The sequence below is a fragment of the Bos indicus genome, chromosome 12 (genome assembly GCF_029378745.1).
Source record: "Bos indicus isolate NIAB-ARS_2022 breed Sahiwal x Tharparkar chromosome 12, NIAB-ARS_B.indTharparkar_mat_pri_1.0, whole genome shotgun sequence".
NCBI classification, from domain to species: domain Eukaryota; kingdom Metazoa; phylum Chordata; class Mammalia; order Artiodactyla; family Bovidae; genus Bos; species Bos indicus.
In genome coordinates this window covers 12,635,629-12,658,882 of record NC_091771.1, presented here as the reverse complement: position 1 = coordinate 12,658,882, position 23,254 = coordinate 12,635,629, and the positions used below count along the sequence as shown (strand labels likewise).

General features: G+C 44.5%; 1 protein-coding gene across 1 annotated transcript in view; it reads right to left on the bottom strand.

Annotated features, from left to right (window-relative positions):
• Positions 1-22,114, bottom strand: part of TNFSF11 (TNF superfamily member 11) — a 42,401-nt gene extending 20,287 nt beyond the window's left edge. The window contains exons 1-2 of the mRNA XM_070800025.1: positions 21,847-22,114; positions 14,483-14,650 (exon numbers count right to left, since the gene is read on the bottom strand). Of these exons, the coding sequence (XP_070656126.1) occupies positions 14,483-14,650; positions 21,847-22,062 (384 nt within the window). The 5' untranslated portion in view covers positions 22,063-22,114. The remainder of the gene's footprint in view (positions 1-14,482; positions 14,651-21,846) is intronic.
• Between the last annotated feature and the right edge of the window lie 1,140 nt (positions 22,115-23,254).

Genomic DNA, 23,254 nt, shown 5'->3' with positions numbered 1-23,254 from the left:
GAGGCCTGGCGTGCTACCCTCCATGGGGTCGCAAAGAGCCAGACACGACTTGGGCAACTGCACACCACCACCTAAACGTCTGTTATTCAGGCAGAGTGGAGCCTGTGCTCCCAGGCCCAGAGCCCCTGGGGGTACCGGCTGCCAGGACCAGGGCAGGAGCACTAGGAAGGGGGCGGGGCAGCTCCACCCATCCCCCTGGGGTGGGGGTGAGGGGTGAGGTCCAGGGCTCCGAGAGTGTCTGGGTCGGGGCGGGGGGAGATACGACAGATGCCCCACTAACCCTGAAGGTAAGAGCCATCTCAGACCTGAATTTGTAATTTGACCCTTTGTTCCCTAAAATTTGTTATTTTTAACCAAACCCTATTGCTTTAAAAAATTCTCTCTCCTAGACAATTGGGGTAGGGGGGGTGGGAGGGAGGCTCAACAGGGAAGGGGTGTTACGTACACATATGACTGATTCACTTCGCAGTACAGCAGAAACTAACATGACATCATAAAGCAATTGCTGTTGTTCAGTTGCCCAGTCGTGTCCAACTCGAGACCCCACGGACTGCAGCACTCCCGGCCCCCCGGCCCTCACCATCTCCTGAAGCTTGCCCAAGTTCATGTCCATTGCATCAGCGATGCCATCCAGCCATCTCATCCTCTGACACCCTCTTCTTCTGCCCTCAATCTTTCCTAGCATCAGGGGCTTTTCCAATGAGTTGTCTGTTGACATAAGATGACCAAAATACTGGAGTTACAGCCTCAGAATCAAACCTTCCAACTATAAGGCAACTATCCTCCAATAAAAAAAAAAATCCCTCAAAGCCAAATAGGGGTTCTGCCTCTCCACCCTCACACAGCCCATTCTGAATCTCCTCATCTCTGTCTCCTCACTGAATCACCCACCCCAGCCATGACCATCCCTGGAAATTCTCAGGGAAGAGCTTTACCAGGATGTGGACCAGTTTCCTCCTCTCCCACTAAGTACAGGTGGTGAGCAGGGGCTCATTTCTCCCAGAAGAGGCTGCTGATTGGAAAAGACATGTCTTTGCACACAGATAATGGACTCTACCCACCGAAGGGCTGAAGAATACAATGCCCTTGTTTTCCTAAAGCAGAGTGATGCCTTCCTGGCCGGGCGATGGCTATACTGGGAATAGAAAATTAGTTTTTATTGTTTAACCTTCATGGTTTAAATGAGGAAGTTTCTGCTACAGTTAAAGGTCCCCTCGAGTTTTCATAAAGTGGCCTTATGACAGCAATATTAGTCTTCATAAAGAGCTCAATTTTAAAATGTCTTGCGCTAGGGTACTTGTTACAAAGTTTCATCTAAGGGCTTAGCCGACTGAATGCAGTGGAGCATCTTGGGCTAACTGTGCTATTTACTGCATCTCTGCTCTCTTTTCCACTTTTATTTTTTGATTAATTAATTCATTCTTTACTTCTGGCCATCCTGGGTCTTTGTTGCTGTGCACAGACTTTTCTCCAGCTGCGGCGAGCAGGGGCTACTCTTCATTGCGGTGGGAGGGCTTCGCACTGCGGTGGCTTCTCTTGTTGCAGAGCATGAGCTCTATTGCACACAGGCTCCAGTAGCCGTGCCTCCTGGGTTCTAGAGCACAGGTTCAATAGTTGTGGTGCATGGCTCAGTTGCCCCATGGCATGCGGCATCTACCAGGACCAGGGATCGAACCTGTGTCCCTTGCATCGGCAGGTGGATTCTCAAGCACCGGACTGCCAGAGAAGTCCTCTTTTGCCACTTTTCAACATAATCATGCCACCGCACACTGGCAGAGTTTCTGACATCCACAAAGCCTCATCCCCCTCCCCGCCCCCCAACCGAAGGTTATTTGCATAGTCTCTCCCCACAGTATCTCTGACTGCTAGGAATGGAGCTTGAAGCGGGACAGAGGTACCAGGGCAGCCACTGTGGACCAGTGAGGCCAGGGAGGGAGGGGAGAGGTTGGCCGTGAGGGTTCTCCAGCCTCACAGTCCCTGTCACGTTCATGCCTTAAAAAGCCACGCTTGGGAACGCCCTCCAGCCGTTAAGGAGAATCTTCCGGGCACTGATAATGTGGCCAGCTTCTTGCAATATTAAACCATCATCTGCTTGATGACATCAAGAGCAAGGCTGAGCACAGATCACTCATAAATTCATTAAGCTGGTTCTTTAAACATTCCTTGAGCACCAACTACATACCTGCCACTGGGTAGAGAAACAAAACATCAGAGAGTCTCTGCCCTTGGAAAGCTTGCATTTGGGTGTACCAGGCCAGCACCAGGCCCCTGGCGTCAATGCTATGCTGGGGTGAATACAAGAAGCCCCAAGTGTGCACCACAGGGGTTCCTACCCCAAAGGTGGGCAGGTAGGCATCACTGGGGGCTTCCCTGGTGGCTCAGGTGGTAAACAATCTGCCTTTCAATGCAGGAGACCCAGGTTCAATTCCTGGATGGGGAAGATCCCCCGGAGAAGGAAATGGCAGCCCATTCCAGTATTCTTGTCTGGAGAATCCCATGGACAGAGGAGCCTGGTGGGTTACAGTCCATGGGGTCACAAAGAGTCGGACACGACTGAGTGATGAACACTTTCACCTCTGTGTGTGTGAAGAAATGGTTGAGCTAAATTTTGAAAGACAAATAAAAACTGTACACAAAGAGAAGCCTGGAATGGCACACACAGAACACGCGCAGAGACCTATACTTCATCCATCCACCCAGCCGTCCATTCCGCAGAGGTCACGGATGGCTGCAAGGGCAGGGTGTCCTGCGGGAGGCCAAGACGCTGTGCATCTAGGACAAACAGCCTCTCTGCCCTCACTGTGCTTACAGTCACGGGAAGGAGGCAGGAAGTGGAGGGTGGCGACGGGCACAGCCAGGTTAGGGAACTTCTAACCCTTTACTGAGGTGGGGCTGCTGAGCACAGCCGAGGAGCGTGAGGAGATGGAGCCACAGGATAATGAGGCTGGAGAGGCGGAGCTTGGAAGGAGGGTCCCAGAACACAAAAGACTTGGTGTTCCATCTTCAGCAGCTCAGACTTTATCCTGAGGACTACAAGGGTCCACTGAAGGATTTTCGTGAGCAGGAAAGCAAGAGACACGTTTCAACTGGCATCTGAGAAATCGCTGAGTTGTAGAGAGGGTGGGCTAGAGGCAGTGTGATAGGGCAGGGCGGCCGCCTGGCAGTGGTCCAGGTGAACAGTGATGATGGGGACGGTGACGCCTGTACTGAGGGGCCAACGGTCGTGACACGGTGCAGAGAGAAGTGCTTGAAAGTTTAGGAAGGAGGTAGAACCCACAGGTGAGGGTGAGGTAAGAAAGTTAGAGGAAGCCTGTAAGACCATCTTCTGGCTTCTGGTTTGGGGTGATGGAGATGACGGCTCTGTCCTTCACCACAAAAGGGTTGATCGGATGAGAAGCATTTATACGCATGGAGGAGAAAAGGTTCTGAGTTCATCAAGTTTCTGATGAATATGAGTGTTACGGTTTATAATTATCATTATTTTTACTGCTGCTTCTGCTACAATACCACCACCATCACCCCTACAATCACCAATACCATCACCAATACCACCACCAATACCACCACCATCACCCCTGCCATCACCAATACCATCACCATCACCACTCCTACAATCACCCCTACCATCACAAACCACCATCACCACCATCACCACCATCATCCTTACCATCACCAATACCACCATCACCACCATCATCCTTACCATCACCAATACCACCATCATCACCACCATCACCACCATCATCACCACCATCACCACCATCACCCCTACCATCACCATCACCACCACCATCACCATCATCACCCCTACCATCACCATCACCAATACCACCATCACCACCACCATCACCACCATCACCAATACCACCACCATCACCACCATCACCCCTACCATCACCATCACCATCACCACCATCACCACCACCATCACCACCATCACCAATACCACCACCATCACCACCATCACCCCTACAATCACCATCACCATCACCACCATCACCACCACCATCACCACCATCACCCCTACCACCACGCATCACCATCACCACCATCACCACCACCATCACCACCCAGCGCTCTCAAAGAGAAAAACCCGAGAACTGAGGGAGCACCCTAGTGATAAGGAAGCTATGTGAGGATGGACCTCTCAGACCTTGAATCTTGAAAAGTTCAAGCAAATATTTGCTGCCTGGTCATCTCAGATATGGGATTCCCAGGTAGCGCAGTGGTCAAGAATCTACCTGCCAATGCAGGAGCCACAGGAGACCTGGGTTTGATCCCTGGGTCGGGAAGATCATCGGAAGAGGTTATGAGAACCCTGAAAAATCCTGTAGACAGAGGAGCCTGGCGGGCTACAGTCCATGGGGTCGCAAAGAGTCGGACAGGACTGAGCGACTGAGCACAGCACAGCACACATCTCAGACATAGAGTGTTCTGTGCGACTTCCAAGACCCGTCTTCTCCGTAACACACAGGCTGAATCCTGCTTCTCAAATATAGTCATGTCATTCACCAGTGGCTTCCCTGTCCCCCAGTGGCTCTCACCTCTTCCTAAGATGCTTGGTGGTGGTTTAGTCACTAAGTCGTGCCCAACTCTTGAAACCCCATGGACTGCAGCCCGCCAGGCTCCTCTCCATGGGATTCTCCAGGCAAGAATACTGGAGTGGGTTGCCATGTCCTTCTCCATAAGATGCTTAGAACACCTCTTTGGTCAGTATTTACCCTGAAACCTTCCCGAAGACAGACCAGCCCTTCTAAGAAAGATTTCCCAAATCATAGAGTCTACTCCTGAACTACCAAATCAGAATCTTTGTAACAGATCTTGGAGCCTTTCGTTTCTGTTTTAAACAAGTTCCCCAAGTGATTTTTAAGATCAAGTCAGGTTTGGGAAATGCTGCTCAAGGGCACATCATTCTCTTCCAGCTCCGCAGGCTGGCCCTCTCCTAGGAGGAGCCGCTTCTGGTGGAGCAATCCAAGCATCCTTCACCAGGTTCCCTCCAACTGAGGACCCGCAGTCTTACTGACTTCTGGAATTGCAGCCCAAGAGCCTATGTCACATAATGAGATGCTCCTCTTTTAGGCATGCCCTTGGTCTTCTGTTTTCTTTTTTAATGTCAAGCCAGAATATCTTTTCTTCTACCCTGGAGTACTTCTGGCATGAAGATAAGCCCAACTCCTACAACACCACTCACTGGTTATTTCCCTTTTGGAAACCCTCCTACCTTCTGCCCTGGGTCTCCCCTGTGACTGAGCCCATCACAGCTAATGGGTCATTGTTGGACAAAAACCAGTAGATGGCTTGGTTTTGTAGGAAAATTCTGTGGGTCGTGCTTTGGCTTTCCCATAAAGGCAGCTTTTATAAATGCTAGATATGATTGGGGTTGATTGAATTGCAGTTCCCAAAACTGTTATGGCAGGGATGAAATCCCATTGGAAAACCACTACATGACTAACATCTTGACTTGGGAACGTCAGTGCCCCCAAACCCCAAGCTGCCTTGTGGGTTTACAAGAAACTTTCTTGGGACACATACTCTTATATACAAAGGCAAAGAGATAATGAACGGGGTTTAATTTTTCCTCTTGTTTTTGTCATGTGAATTTAACTAAAAAGCAAATAAAAATAATGTCTATATAACAACTGCAGTGCTTATAATTTCATAAGTTGTTAAGATCTACTCAGTTTTACATGCTTTTTTATAGACTTTGGTTTTAAAAGTGGAAATATGTTTCCTGTAATAATTGACACTGGAATTCTAAGGAATCAGTTTGACAGATGGAAAAAACAACCACTCAGTCTGATGAACTTTCTGGTTTTAAATTTATGTTCTTGAACCCACAAAACCTACCAAAAACTGGGAAAGTGATAATCAAAATTTATTCAAAGATCTCAGATACATGGATTAAACAAACCTTTGGAAGTTCCTCAGGAAGATGCATGCTGTTAAATCTACTTTCAAATTTCCTCTCTTTTGGAATCTAAATAATCCTAAAGTACTTTAAGTTTTAGAAAATGAAATCTTGACTGTTTCAATTTTTTGTATACTTGTATGTACTTAGAGTTAACTCTTGCTCACACAGTGAGCCCACTTTCCTGCCTAAACAGGATTTAGTGAGTATCGGAGACCAGTCATTGTCCTCCTAGAATCCATCCTTTCCTCTTTGCAACTAGTGATAGGCAACCCTCTTTGCTCCAGCTTTGGTGCCAACAGCTGCTAAACCAGAAACGACAATGTGCAGCCCGCCTTGCATCCAAGTGTCTGCTTACGAGCAAGTTCCAGACAACAAGACACTACTAGAGATGATAATGTCTCCACTTCCAAGTACTGCCTTGACCCTTTCTTTCTCCCTTTCCACTTTCTGGGAGTGACAACGTCTGGAGAAGACAACTTGGATCCAGAGATGAAAGCACCTGATGAGGATGGAGGTGCCTTCCTGCCAGCCCTGAACTTCTACCTTTAGATTTTTGCACATGAGAGAAAAGACTTCTATCTTATTTCTTCCACTGAGTGATGGGTCTCTTTGTTACAGCAGCACAGACTGTACTAAAGAACAGTGAACGCATGACCAAGGATCAAAGGACTGCAAATCTCTGGCTACATCATTCTCAGTATCAGGAGATAGTTTCACATATACTGTGAACCCTGAAGGAGATCAACTAATGTGCTGATTCCTGAGGAAGAAAATAAGAATTCCAGGTAAGAATCAATTGTTCGATGATTATGACTCTGGTCTGACTCCCCATTTTTGGTAAATGTTTTGAGGCTCAGTGACCTACTGACTCCATGAAATGGTTAGTTAGGAATGTGCTAACAACATAGTTTATTGGTAGTCATTGCCATTGGCTTTTATATTCTGGGGTGAAATAGAGAGTTTTGTAAGAGCATGTAAGAAGCCAGAGCCATGTTTCCAGTTCCCATTATGGCCCTGCCTCTATATAGGTTACAAGCCATGAAGGGGCCAAAAACATGATTAAAGCAAGAAGTTCACCTAAAGATAACCTTCAACAAAATATGACTGCATAGAGGCAACAGGAGAAGAGGGCGGCAGAAGATGAGACGGTTAGATAGCATCATCAACTCAATGGACATGTATCTGAGCACAGTCCGGGAGATAGTGGAGGACAGGGAAGCCTGGTGCGCTGCAGTTCATGGGGCCACAAAGAGCTAAAGACGATTTAGCACCTAAACAACAGCAACAATGGAGGTACTGTTGCTTCAGGCTATAATAGTAACAATTATCAACTATACCATTGGTAAGACAACCAATGCATGAAAATCAGGCTTACAACTTTATGAATGGCTTTATGAACTGATCAAAGACCTGTGCTTAATTAAAAAATTAGTTTACGGAATTTAAGAAGTCATCAGTCCTTTTTTTCCTTCCATCTCGAGTCTAAGTCAGATGTGATATATTCAAACGTGAGCAAAAAGGCTATAGCTCTTGTCCTGATGGAGTTGCAGTTTTGTTCCAAGACCTCTAAACATTTCTGATTATGCAGTTTCTTGAGAGAAGGAAAAAATTCAATGCTCCCAAACTTACATAGTTTTTTACTTAAGTATTAAAACATTGTTGAATATTAGATACATTATAAAATATTCTAAAGCTAACATTAAAAAATACATATACATGTAAGAGCTTCCCAGGTGGCGCGAGTGGTAAAGGACCCAGCTACCAATGCGGGCAGATGTAAGAGATGCCGGTTCGATTCCTGGGTCGGGAAGATCCCCTGGAGAAGGGGATGGCAACCCACTGCAGTATTCTTGCCTAGAGAATCCCATGGACAGAGGAGCCTGGCGGGCTATAGTTCATAGGGTCACAAAGAGTGGGACACCACCGAGGCCACTTAGCATGCACGCACGCATACATGTAAGTCACCATCCTTCCTTCCCACATCCTAGAGGGTCACCTTGAATGCACTGAGCCCTTCACACTGGAGAACAAGGTGACTGATTTGTCTATGGATTCTCTGCTCCGTATCACCCTTTCAGATACATTTCAAAATAAGTTTCCGGAAGTTTTTCACAAACAGGTACCCAACGTGACATTAGCAAGCAAGCATAGAAACATCAGAGCTTCCCAGGTGGCACTATGGTAAAGAACCAGCCGGAAAATGTAGGAGACGTAACAGACATGGGTTCAGTCCCTGGGTCAGGAAGACCCCCTGGAGGAGGGCATGGCAACCCAGCCCAGTATTCCTGCCTGGAGAATCCCACGGACAGAGGAGCCTGGGGGGCTACGGTCCATTGGGTCGAAAAGAGTCAGACACGACTGAGCGACGAACACTTAAACTTAACAGCAACATCAAGTAGAGTTACCTCCCAGGTCTCAGGATATATAAACAGTGTAGAAACTGAGCCTGGCCGGGAGGTCTGAGGGCCACGCACCCCTGCTCAGGCCTGAGCGCCCACATCGCTCTTCAGCCTAGCAGAGGCCAGAGAGGCCACCAAAGCCGGAACAAGAACTGCTTTATAAATTGGACACCCTATTTGTGCTAGTGTTTTCTTTATTGTCATAGACTGTTATGACAGACTTCGTAAATTGTGGTTGGCAGAGCTAGATCACTAAGAGGCTTTCAGAGTTCTGTGCTAAAGGGGAAAAAAAGCCAAGACAACCCAGCCGCAAACAAAAAAAGGGAGAAAAACAGCATTACTAGTCTGACCAAAGACGGGCTGGGTAAACAGCAGTTTTTGCACACACAGAATGTGATACTGTGCTTATGTCTGGCATTTGTTACCACTGGATGGGGCGAGCTCTCAGTAATGACTGCAGCCGCCAATGTCATTTTGTTTCACGGGTTCACCCAATATCTGCATTAGAACTAAAACTCAGAGTCACACCTACCTGTGCACGCCTGCTGTTCTATTTTTAGCATCAACAAGAGCAATGAGAAGTCTGATTATTCTGGCAAGATGCGTAGGCTGTCACATTAACCAATAATCCTTATCATAGGATAACACATGTGGCAAATCACTGTTTGGCCAAGGTAATGTGGCTCAGCTGGTAAAGAATCTGCCTGCAATGCAGGGGATCTGGGTTCCATCCCTGGGTTGGGAAGATCCCCTGGAGAAGGGAAAGGCTACCCACTCCAGTATTCTGGCCTGGAAAATTCCATGGACTGTAGAGTCCATGGGGTCGCAAAGAGTCGGGCACGACTGAGCAACTTCCACTTCACTTCAAGGGAAAGGTAAATCCTTGGTTATTGGAGAAGTTATAGCAAAGTGCCTAGCACAGTAGCACCCTTCATGAACATTGCTTGACTCTAATGATAAGATATGAACAGCATGCAGCTTTGACCTAAAGAGTCTCTTGTTGGGGAAAAAATGGCATCTTCTACTTTCAAACACACAATGGTATATTATGACAGTTTCTTATTCTTTAAAAAGGATTACCTGTGTGTAACATTATTACCCATGAATAACATGTAAAATACTATAGCACAACAAAAATAAATGTGAAATTAATAAAAAGTTCTACTCATCCTGCGGGCTTCCCTGGTGGCTCAAATGGTAAAGAATCCACCTGCAGTGCAGGAGACCTGGGTTTGAGCACTGAGTTGGGAAGATCCCCTGGAGAAGGGAATGGCAACCCACTCCAGTATTCTTGCCTGGAGAATCCCATGAACAGAGAAGCCTGGTGGGTTACAGTCCACGGGGTGGCAAAGAGTTGAACACGACTGAAGTGACTTAGCACGCACGCAAGACATGAGGTAACACTATCACTTTTTAAAAATAGCAAACTGTCCTAATTCCATTTTTTAATAACCCAAACTATACCCACTTATACAAAATAATTTATATTATATTAAATTATATATATACACACAATCATATTCACACACACAATGAGGTCTACATTAAGGTGTTTGTTCTCTTTTATGGATTATGACTTTGCACAGTTCCATCTTTACATTATCCAATCCTATTTTAAAAGTCTCTGTAGAGTTCTCTGGTTTTATTTTCATAAGCTTTGTATCAGTTCAGTTCAGTTCAGTCACTCAGTCGTGTCCGATTCTTAAGCTTTGTATACTCCTTGTTAAATGAATTTTTTGGGCTTTTTAAAAATTATGAATGAAATCTTTCATTCATGTTTTCTAATTATTGTTTGAAATGGGGACAGCTAGTGATTATTACCTATTACTTTTGTAAACTGATTTATTTTTCTTGTAGCCTCTCAGTTCCTTTGAATTTTCCCAAGTATACAAGCACATCACATTCAAACTCCACCTTCTATATATTTTATTTCATTCCTATATGTAATTGTGTTTGCTAGCACATTCTGAACAATGTTAAATAACATGGGGACGGTGGATATCTTTGTTGTGTTCCTGATAGTGAGAGAAATGCTCCTATTTTTCATCATTAGCTAACTTTTAGTTTGAGCTATTTAGGATAACATCAAGAATCCAACTAGTTCTACTTTCTAATGGATTTTAAACAGCAGAAATACGTGCAAAATTGTGTCACTCACTTCTCAGTTATCTAGCAAATGATAACGTTTTCTTCTTTGACCTGTTAAAATGAATCATCCTTGCATTCCCATAAGTAAACATTAATGGTATATGTTCTTAATATTACTTATTTTCTAAATTATCTTGGCTGATTTTGCATACTCATTTTTCCAGAAGAAACCCAAAGCATAATTTTTAAGAACCAGGGTACCAATGAAATTAAAAGTTTGTCTTCTTTCCATTGTAAGGAGATTCAATATATGTTGATCTAAATAGAAAATTAGGAAGCAATCATTTACATAACCAGAATTACCTTAATTAGGGGTTCAGTTTTGAACTAATACACGACCTCTAGTACCTGTAATTGTTGTTTACAGATAGGTTACTCAATATCTCAGAGGCAGGATTAAAAGTGAACAAAAATGAAACATAGAACAAAATAATAAAAATGAATTGGAATTTGTCTTTCTCTGACTTATTTCACTATATATATTCTCTAGGCCCATCCATGTTGCTACTAATGGCAGTATTTCATTTCTCTCTTAATATTATATCACTTATACATGGAATCTAGAAAATAATACAAATAAATCTATAAACAAACAGAAATAAACTCACAGACGGAAAATAAACTTATAGTTACCAAAGGGATCAAAGAAAGGAGGGGCAAGTTAGGAGTCCTGGATGAACAAATACGAACTACTATCCATACAATAGCACAGGGAATTATACTGAACATCTTGTAATAATCTATAATGGACTACAATGTGGGAAAAATAACTGAATCACATCACTGTATATCCAAAACTAACATCATATTCTAAATCAACTGCACAGCTAATTGAGTGTTAGATTTCACAGTGTACAGCGCAGTAAGTCCCCTTTCCCACTGTGGATCAGAATTTTTGAAGATAATTTTAAATTAAGGGTCTTGCAAATGTTATGTCTTTCCTCCCCTAGTATACTGTCCTTCACAACACAGCTTATAAATGTCTCAAGAACAGGCTCTCTATATTCTGAATCACTGCATTATTTAAATCAAGTCTAAGTCTTAAATAGACCTGGAAGTTTCCTAAGGATAATATGTACTTAACACATTTACTGTTGCTCGTAATAAAAACATCCCAGTGCTTTTCTGCAACCTGTTTCGCTGTTTGCATTGTTTTAATGCAATTTTAGAAAAATGATCAAACATGTTCTATCTAAACTTTAAAAATATGTCTTTGATTAAATCATCAACAATAACAATGAATTAGTAATAATGGTGGTAAAGTAATATATAAACATTTAATGAGTGCATACTCTATTTCCAGGACTGTGCTTAGGTCCTTTACATCTTTTATTCAAATCAACCACAATCCTATTACAGAGGGATTGTGAACTCTAGTTTTTAAAGATGAGGAAGCCAGAGTGAAGAAATATCAAGTACTCTCCCAAGATCACATTTATTCAAACATAAGTCTGACTTCACATGCTACAATTTCTCCCACAAAATATACATGATTAAAATGATAAGAAAGCGTGCTAAGTCGCTTCAGTCGTGTTTGACACTTTGCAACCTTACGGACTGTAGCCCGCCAGGCTCCTCTGTCCATGGGATTCTCCAGGCAAGAATGCTGGAGTGGGTTGCCATGCCCTCGTCCGGGGGAATCTTTCTGACCCAGGTATTGAACCTACATCTCTCACATTTCCTGCATTGGCAGGCGGGTTCTTTACCACTAGCACTACTTGGAAAGACTTGAAAGTGAGAGTGAAATGTTGGTTGCTCAGTCATGTCTGACTCTTGTGAACCCATGGACTGTAGCCCTCCAGGCTCCTCTGTCCATGAAATTCTCCAGGCAAGAATACCGGAGTAGGTAGCCATTTCCTTCTCCAGGGGATCTTCCCATCCCATGGATTGAACCATGTCTCCTGCATTGGCAGGCAGATTCTTTACTGCTGTGCCACCTAACCTACTGCTACTACTGCTAAGTCACTTCAGTCATGTCCGACTCTATGCAACCCCATAGACGGCAGCCCACCAGGCTCCCCTGTCCCTGGGATTCTCCAGGCAAGAACACTGGAGTGGGTTGCCATTTCCTTCTCCAATGCAGGAAAGTGAAAAGTGAAAGTGAAGTTGCTCAGTAGTGTCTGACTCCTAGCGACCCCATGGACTGCAGCCTGCCAGGCTCCTCCATCCATGGGATTTTCCAGGCAAGAGTACTGGAGTGGGGTGCCATTGCCTTTTCCGCCACCTAACCTAAGATGAGGTAAATACAGCATAGCAGTCATTCAATTTCCAATTGCTTCCAATAGTGAAAAATCAGAAGTTATTCATTTTTCTCTTGTTTTTAGTAGTTTAATTTTTTGCAAAAGCAGAAAAAGAAAACGCTATAGAACATTTAAAAATGAATTAGACTAATGGAATTACTGTTGCTGTATAGCTCAAAAATTATAATAGATGATCAAAAGATCCAACTTAAACCTACATTTTAAAATAGGCATCAAAAATAAATAAAATAGGCATCTACTGCATAAAGCTAAGCATCTACACACTAAATATAATGAAAACACAATCTTTTTAAACAACATTCTTATAGATATTAGAACGATATATACTTCTTTGATTCTATGATAAATATATTTTTATATTTCAGAATCTCTGAACTGGATGCAACTAGAATCTATAATGATTATGTTTAATTCTTTTGTCAAATTTTTTTCTCTCTTTGTGATGCATGAAATAATAAAGTAAGTTGAAAATTTGTGGTTTCTTAAATTTGTTGAAATATAGCAAATACCAGCCTGAAGGGTTATACAAAACAGTTTTATCTCTCCCTACCTCTATATCCAATAATATCCTCTTTTTAAAAAATGTGATTAGTACTTGTGAATTTTTTAAAAAGAAACTCGAATTTCAACTTAGGTTTGAGGCATTTGAGAAATTTAGAATTTACTGTGAGATTATCAGAGTTAGCCCGGGGAGCTGCAAACTAGAGGTTGGGATGTCCAAGCAGACGCAAGAACCCATCAGATGTGTTATGCGAGGCATCAATGTGGACGCATGCGCACACCCTGGAGTCGGGGGGCTCTACCCAGTTCTTGCTGGAGTCAGTAAGTAAAATAATGCCAAGGCTGCAGAATTCTCAGGGGACTGTATCCAGGAAAACAAAACAGGCAGTTATTCCAGCATTTCTCCACTGAGGCTGTCACTGTAGACAAGTCATTTGTCTTCTGTATCCCCATCCCCTCCCTTCTCACTCAGCTCTCCTGGAAAATCAGAAAAGGTCCAGAGAATTTCCCCTCCCCCAACATCAACTCCTGCTCTACTTCACTTCCCCTCACAAGTCAGATGACAACAGAGGACCAGCTAATACTTATTCTCCACAGAACCCTGGATCCACACACAGATGGGGAATAGGGGGTCTTCCCATTTCAAGACCCAACATAAAGGAAGTAGCCAGTAGAGAATCCTTGAGCAGAGAGAATGGTTTCTAAGGCAGGGATTTCAAACCAGCACACTGGCTCCCTGACTACCACAGACCATCCCTGTCCTCCTTTCAAGAGTGAATTTAAATGCTTCCTCCAAAATAAGAGAAAGAGAGAGAGAGAGGAAGGGGAGAGAAAGAAAGAAAGGAAAGAATATTTGCATGAACACCGATGGTCACTATAATTAACCATGCGGTCATGTCTGACTCTTTGCAATCCCATGGACTGTAGCCCTCCAGGCACTTCTGTCCGTGGGATCCTCCAGGCAAGAATACTGGAATGGGGTGCCATTTCCTTCTCCAGAGGATCTGCCTGACCCAGGGATGGAACCCAGGTCTCCTGCATTACAGGCAGATTCTTTACCATCTGAGCCACCAGGGAAGCCCAATTAACCACTACCAACTTCAACAGGATTCTGCTAATCCCTCAAAAAAAAATTCTCTTTAGCTCTCTTACAAATTATTAAAATAAAAAAGAACAAAGTCAACAGCACTTAGCCAATTTTAATTTTCAGCATTAGTAGAGTCAGTGAGGGCTCTTGACTTATCATCTCAATGTGGACTCACCTTCTGCACAGCTGCTTGAAAAGCCTGTTTAATTCTCTTACACGAATCAGGTATTAATTTTGAGTCTTGACTCTCCAGAGTTGTGTCTTGCAAATCCGTGTTTTCATGGAGCTTGAAAATTCTATTAATGCAGTGAGTGTCATCTTCTGATATTCTGTTAGGATCCATCTGAGAAGGGGAAAAAAGTGTGAGAACGTAAGAGTGGTTATCATTGATCACTCTGCTGTTGAGTCAAGTGTGACTAAGACAACAGAATTCATTCTTGGAAGAATGAATGCAGGTTCCCAATAGCTAACAGTTAATACAATTACCCTCCAGTTGGTGCAAACATTGACTTCTAATTTGCTTTTATGAGTATCTGACTATCATCCACAACACATGTGTACACATTAATTCAAGGGGAAATTATCAAAATTGTCTGACGTTATTCAAGTCCTCACTGAGGGGAAGGGCATCAACGAAACTACCGGTGTTCAGTACAGGAAGAGCAAGCCTTTTAAGTCCTAAGGAGCACGCTATGTGGGATTATGAAGCCCACTTGGATATTCAAAGCATGAAACCTACATAAATCAGGTGAAATTAACATCATGTTCAGCTGCCATGTTTGCCTAGCCTTTTCCCTTAATCAATGTGTGTTTTAATCAGCCGAAGAAATCCATTTCCTAGCCCCAAAGAAAACCTGCAGCCAGAAGCAGTTTCCCTTTTTGTTGAACCTCTCACCAGTTTTCTTAGATGGGAGAGCTACATCTTTCAGAAGGTGACTGAAAACATGTTTGGTGATGCTTGGGATCAGCTGGGGTGAAGGGGGCTCATGAGCAACCTATACATATTCATGCTGAGGGAATGCTAAAATTCTTGAAGTGCGTGGGATAGTCCCACCCAAAATATCCCCACAGAGTTATAGCTGGTCGCCTAGTTACAACAGGTACCAGCACAAGCATTTCTTTATATATTACTTTTTAAATTGTCTGCCAGCTCCTCCTGGGGCTCTGACGAGCCTTTGTAGTGGTTTCAACTGTCAAGTAAAGAGGAGAGGTAATTAGCTACCTAATTGTTTTAATAATAGTGGCTTAATTTATCATTCTCTCCTTTCAAAAACTTCAAGGTACTTCATGTGCACTTGCTTTTTAGGTACAGGCTAGATTTTAAAAAAAAAAAAGGAGGGGGGAGGGAATTACCTAAGTCTGCCATAACCAAAGCACAGTCAGTTAATACCAGCTCTCTCAATCCCTGGTTTAATTATCTTTCTAAAAGTCAGTGGAAGATGTGCAGATTTATGAACCAGCTGTCAGAAGTAAACTAAGTACCCTACCCATATCCAAAACTCTCAAAACAAAATGATAGCCTTTCCACAAATGTGCACCCACCAATGCAAATTTTATCATTCCACTCTTGTACATTAAAGGATTGGTAACGTCTAAAATCACGGGAGAGGTGTCACTCAGGACTCAAAACTACTTGCCACCCATATTTGTCTTTTATGTCTCTAAGATAATGAGTACGAATCATAATATCTGAGATTTCATATAAGGCAAGCTTTCCATTCCATAGTTCTGCTTAAAAGCCCACTTACACCAGTAAGTTTCCCACAAAACCAGAGAGGCTTGGGCAACTGATATGAAGGGTCACTGGGTTTAGACCTCAAGAAAGAAGTTTCCTGCGAAGGCCTCAGTTGGCTCACCACCAGAAAGCCGCTGAGCTAGAGAGACAGTGTGGTATTAGTGGGGAAACGCCTGGGGACCCTAACATTGGTTAAGCTCCAACCCCGCTGACAAGCTGAGCGCCATCAACAGAAACAGTAGCCCCCATGACTCTTGCTGTGGGAAGTATAGTCCTGTCATCTTCAGGGTTACAAGATCAGCCAGATTTTGTTAGAAATGCAGGTGCCCAGGTCCCACCCTGGGCAGTGCCTGTGGATCTGCATTCTAACTCTGATTCGAGGTGATTCTCTTGCACGTTAAGGTTTGAGAAGGGATGCTTTCAAATACCAAAGGTACAAATATCAATTGTCTACTATTAAAATGTCTCCAAATTTCCTTGGATACCCACTTTTAAAATTTTTTCACAAGTAATATCAGCTAGCACAAAAATACTGATATGGTCAATAATGGCTAAAGGTTTAATGAAGAGAAATATGATGCAAAGATTTTAGTCTTTTCTCTCTTAAAAAATAGCCCTGCCCAGGTCCCACCCTGGGCCAATTTATTCAATATCCCTAAGAGTTGAGGTCAACTGAATCTCTCTCCCCGAGTGTATCTAATGTGTAAGTGAGAACCACTGTTTCAGATGGTCATGTAGGGCTTGTTTGTTGTTTAGTTGCTAAGTCATATCTGACTCTTTGCAACCCCATGGACTGTAGCCCACCATCTACTGTCCATGGGATTCTCCAGGCAAGAATGCTGGAGTGGGTTGCCCTTTTCTTCTCCAGGGGATCTTCCCAACCCAGGGATCAAACCTGCGTCTCCTGGATTGGCAGGTGGATTCTTTACCAGAGTCATCAGGGAAGCACATTTAGAGCTAAACATATATAAATGTTACCAATTATTTTCCGAAATGAAAGTGTGACATCATTCAGTTTGATATTATACTCACTTATTTTGTTTACTTAAGGGTCATACATTAGAAATTTATTTTTAAATTTTATTTTATTGAATTAATTTGCAATGTTGTATTATTTTCTAATGTAGAGCAAAGTGATTGAGTTTTTTACATATATATATGTGTGTGTGTGTGTGTGTGTGTGTGTGTGTGTGTGTATATATATATAGCAGTTTGCATCTGCTAATCCCAAACTCCCAATCTGTCCCTCCTACACCTTCTGTCTTGGCAACCAGAAGTCTGTTCTCTATGTCTGAGTCTATATCTGTTTCATAGTAAGTTCCTTTGTGTCCTATTTTAGATTCCACATATACGTGATATCATATGGTATTTGTCTTTATCTGATTTACTTCAGTAAGAATGATCCATCCATGTTGCTGTAAATGCCATTGTTTCACTCTCTTTATGGCTGAGTAATATTCCATTGTCTATATGTGCCATATTGTCTTAATCTAGTCATCTGTCAGTGGACATCTGTCCTCATGTCTCGGCTAATGTGAACATGCCACTGTGACACAGTGGTGCAAGTGTCTTAGGAACTTATTTTTCATCTACAACCAAATGTCTATGTTAGTCTGCTGCCCTTGCAACTCTCCGTGCATGCAAATAGAGACCAGGAGAAAGGGCGGAGCAGAGGTGCAGGGGTGCAGGGCCAGCCATGTGCGTGCATGCTAAGTTGCTTCAGTCGGGTCTGACTGTCTGCACCCCATGGACTGTGGTCCACCAGGCTCCCCTGTCCATAGCATTCTCTATGCAAGTATACTGGAGTGAGTTGCCATGCCCTTCTCCAGGGGGTCTTGCCCACCCAGGGATCGAACTGAGGTCTCCTGCACGGCCGGCAGATTCTTCACTGTCTGAGCCACCAGGGAATCCCCAAATCACAGTAAACTGACTTACAAATGAATTCACTGTACTAGAAATGACTGAAAATATTAAGTGAATCTTGAATATCTGATTTAAACTGGACTTCAAAAATACATGTATCAGATGGTGTGGTTCACATGCAAGTAACTCAGTCTGAAAGCTTCCTTGAAACTTCATCGCTTGTAGGGTTAAATGAGGCAGGATGCTTGCCATCTGTGCTGCTGCGTTTTCTGGTTTTTTAAGCCGCCAGCCCACACACCTCCACATCAGACTTTTGGTAGTGACGGCTCTCCTTCTTGGGTAAAGAACAGCCCAGGGAGGTTGGTGTGCATGCTGAGGGTTTGGGGAAAGAGTTAAAAGGGAAGAGAGATTGAGTTTTCTGAAAAACTTATCTTATAGCTAAGTTCTAAACTTTGAATATGGTTATATGGATGTTGTGTGTATATGTGTGTGTGTTTAAATACACATCAATATTTAAAAGCAACTTTTTGGAAGGGATTTTTTTCTTTGTAAACCGAAGTATGAATACTATGTGGTAAATATATAGCACAAACCACACGCTATTTTTTCTTTGGCAAGGTTGGTGGGGGAAAAGCCAATCTACACTGGATCTAGTACTTTTTTTTTTTTTTTCCTTAATCTAGGCACAAGCAATCTGCAAACATTCGGGAGGCACATTCACTTTTAACTATTCAAACATGAGTTGAGAAAGGGAAACTTGTTTTAAGTCACTATAATTTTTTTTTTTTACATTATTTGGGGATATTTTTCTGAATGCATTTAAAACTAAATTGAACTGTTTTTTCTTTGAACTTTTTTAATGGGGTATAGCCAACTAACAATGTTGTGATTCTTGAGGATTTTCAGGACTTCCCTCTCTCACTTTTAAACAAAAACAATAAAACTGGCTCCATTTTCTTTTCTTTTTTACTATAAACTGCAAACATGCTACCTGATATTAGATGATTTCATTCTAACTCAAATGCACTCAGGAATCCCAAGTAAGTGACCCACAAACTGAGTGGAAATCAAAAATCTATCTCTCATTTGGTACCAAGTTCTCATCCAAAGGAACTGATGTAAGTGAAAACATTCAACCAGTGTCAGGTCAAACTGGGTCTATTCTCTCAGCTAGAACTTTCAAAGAAGGCTTCCAGCAAATGTAAAAGTGTAAAGAACTGTAGACTCAACCTACAGGTACTGACCATAGAGTTTCAACAGTTACCAGTGGATCTATAAGCAAACATGTTATTATTTTGAAACAAATTCCAAACATTCTATTTCATTTGTACCTTCTTCTGAATGTATCTCTAAATGTCTAGGACTTCTTTAGATATCATCCTCAGCAAAACCTAACCACATCTAGTGGGATATTCCTATGAAAACATTGTTCCAAATATTACTCTTTACTGAAGAAAGCCACTTTTTAAAAATGCAGCCCAAAGCTGGGTTCAGCATAATGGCTAATACATTTTATATAAATATTGGAGAATCCCAATCTTCATGACATCTAGGAAAACTGTACCCAGAAATTCGATGACATTAAATTCTCCAAATGAAATTTTTCTAGCCAGGCTTATTAACTTACATGTGGACTTTGAAAAAAATTGTTGGAAGTTTTCACTGTTATCCATGTGACGTCAAGACTGCTAAACGATCACGAGAAGGCTAGACTTCTCAGCCCGCCAGACCATTAATACTGGGACTCCGTACAAAGAGGTCAAACAATTTCTTCAACAGCCCAGCAAGTCATTCTTTTTGAAATGGTCACATTTCCATGGTTCCTGTCAATCTAAGCTGTTCCTGGTCCCTACAATCCATTCATCCCCTAGCTCTTTCAGTGCTGAATACTCACTTCACAATTCCTGCTATGAAAATGCCGTAACGCTAAGGTGTTAGAAGAGATAAAAGACGGAGAAGTACTGGGGCTTCCCCGGTGGTCTAGTGGTTAAGACACTGCCCTTCCAATGCAGGGGAGTTGGGTTTGATCCCTGGTGGCAACTAAGAACACACATGCCCCAGGACCAAGAAATAAAAATTAATTAATTAATTAAATTTAAAAAGAGGGAACGACTGCATCTTCTGTCTCTTTCCTCAATGCTTCTCTCTTATTTGACTAGGAATCTAAAGTCTTTTGTTATAGTCCCCATCATTACCTGGCATCATGCATGCAACACAGCAGATGGGCACTGTATGTTGACTAAATGATTCTTAACTCGTATTCCGCACCACTGAATAGTGCCAAGTGCAGCGCAGGCACTCAGTATGTAAGAATTAAACGGGGGAGGGGGCAGGACCATATACCGGATGAGAAAATGGATAAATCAGCCATTTTTGGCTGCAGTGCAGTCCAATGAAAGAAAAATGTTTCATCACTTTCATATAGATTTGTGTAATCTAAGAGACCCTGATGCTGGGAAAGATTGAGGGCACGAGGAGAAGGGGGGGCGACAAAGGATGGGTTGGATGACATCACCGACTCGATGGACATGAGTTTGAACAAGCTCCGGGAGGGAGACAGTGAAGGACAGGGAAGCCTGCTGCAGTCCATGGGGTCGCAAAGAGTGGGACAGGACTGAGCGACTGAATGACAACGTTGCAAGAAAACTACTTGAAAGTTGTGGTTTTAGAAAAACTTTCTCAACAGGAAAATATGTTTATTAACATACAAATACAAATTTTCTAAAATACTGTGCATAGTATGTCTACTTCTGTCTCAGTTCATAAACTAGTTCTACAAAATGCAAATTAGTGGATACTGAATACTTAGCAAAAAGTCTATGATGACAAGCTCAGGACTCTGGCACATGTCAAAAACCTGTACAATCCAGGCAATGCCATGTCTCATGCATCCAATTTGGTTTAGTAATCACCTTTGAATCTGAAAACCAATGAAGTCCAAACCCAACTCTCTTTTCCCATAAAAAAAAATGCACAGTCAGCCCCCCACTTCCTTTGAGAAAGAGTTCACAGCACCAGACAAGAATATTTGAATGAATCCAAGCAACTGCACAGCAATTTCCAAGAAAACACAAGAGCAGAAACCACCAGAAAGCATAATGTTACAAATTTACCCCTTCCTTTCTACTATCTCTCCCCAGTCCCTAGCCGGTTTCCCCATCTTTGAAAAGCTTGGTTATTTGCTAGATTGTCGCCAGGCTGTGCCAGGGCAGAGAACTTCACCACCTCCACACACGTCTCGCTTCCTTCCTCCGCCCACCTTCGTGGGAAGGCACGTGGGCCCTTCTCTCTTCTTTCACCCAGAGCGAGAGGAGCCCGGTTCCTAAGACTAGGCGTCCCTGGCCGCTCTGTGTCTTTTGGTCCATCTGTATGCCTTGGGCATCTCCACCCGATGCTCCAGAGGCTGCGGGCAGCGCACACATTGCGACCTTCGGCTCCGCGCGCACCCCGGCACGGTGCAAAGCAACCGGCCCCAGGACCCCGCAATCTCTGGGGGGTGGGTGGGAAGGGAAAAGGTCGGTGACGCCTGACTGGAGACGCTCCATTTTGTTCCTAAGTGAACATCAATAAGTTCATTCTTTGCTCCAAGAAGGATACAGAAGGGGAGAAAAGCGCGTAATCGTTTCCAAAAGAGGTGAGCGACCAATGCGGTCTCGACGGGGGAAATTCAAACGCACCACGCCGGGCGAGCCCAGCCTCAGCGAAACAGCCTGGCCGGGCTGCGCCCGCGGGGACCGAGGCCAGCGCTCCGGGCCCCGCGCCCGGCTGCGCCGCAGTCACACGTTCTCTTTTATTTAAGAGTCCCTTTCCCCTCCGGAATATGCAAGATCCGGGGAAGCCCGGCCGGGGTCGGGGGGGGAACCAAACTCCACCTCCTGCCAAGTGCTGGCGGGTCGAGGTGGGCGCGCCCCACCCGCGCGCCCTGTGGGGCGAGCACTCACCTGCGCTCGGAAGTAGAGGAACAGGGCGACGCTGCACACGACCTGGCCCAGCCCCAGCCCCAGGAGGGCCACGAACGTGGACCGAGAGGCGGCGGCGGCCGCGGGGGTTGCGGGCGGCGGCGGGGCGTGCAGCGGGCCCTCGTGCGGGGCGCCCGCGCCGCCCATCTCCTCGGAGCCGCGCAGGTACTTGGTGTAGTCTCTGCTGGCGCGGCGCATGGCGCTCGGCCCCCTCGCTCCGGCGCTCGCCTCCCTCCCGGGCTGGGCTGCCGCGCGCTCAAGTCCGAAGGCGGCGCGAGCCGGCGCGCGGCCAGGCGGGCCTCGACGCGGGGCGCTCAGAACCCGGCGCTGCTCCGGGGGCGCGCGGACCGGCGGGGAGGGCTCCCGGCCGCCCCAACTCTTATAAACCGCCTCGGGAGGGCTGGCCCCGCGAGCCAACCCGCCCCGGGCGAAGCTGCCTCTTCCACTCCCACCCCGGGCTCCCCTTCCTTCCTTTCGCCCTCCCTCCCTGCCTCTCTCACTCAAAGGCCTCCTCCCTCCCCGTCGGGGCCCTCGGGGGTGGAGGCTGTGGGTTGGTCCAGCGGTTCCCAGACACCACTTGCCCGCCGTCTGAAGCTCGAGGAGATGGGCTTTCTGAAAGTCCAAGAGCTGGGTAGGGGGAGAGGCGAGGCAATGCCTTGGTCAAGGATGAAGGTGACGTTACAGACGTTCCTGAGTCAGTCTGCATCCCTGAGCCTCAGTTTCCCCTACAGGATTTAAAAAGTCGGACTTAGTGATGTCTGAAGGCCCTTCCTGCCTGTCTCACCTCCTCTTTCCTCCCACGACCCCCACCCCCCCCCCCCCGCCATTTTTTTTTCTGCAGGAAGCATCCTCAGGAGCACTGAGGGTGCAGCCTCTAGCATATAGGTTCCAAATATAGATTCTGATTATGTATTTTGGCAAGCTTAGGAAACCAGAACCCTCTCCCCCAAACCCTGGTTTCTGCACCCTCAAAGTGGCTTTAAATGAGGCAGATTTTGAATGTGGCAGCAGAAAGCTTATAGGAACCAAGTCAGACTTAAAAAAAAAGAAGAAGAAGAAAGAAATGGTACAGAGGGAGGATCCAGTAAGGTCACATATAGGACCATAGATGTTAAGAGATTTGGGTCATATGCCATTCCTACCGCTTGGCAGTTATTTTCCTTCAATGTCCTAAAAATAAGAGTATACACTTGGAGGTGGGCCACCCAGGAGGGCCCATCCTGCTGCCAATCAGGAAAGGAGAATGTTACCCAAAGCTGAGCTGGCCTTAAATGTTGGGTTTCCTTGCTAAGGAAAACTTTCTAGGGCTTTTCAAAAGTCTCTCTTCAGAATTGTACCCCTTGGCGAGAAAATGAAAATATGAACATTGCTCACAGATTTTGAAACTTTT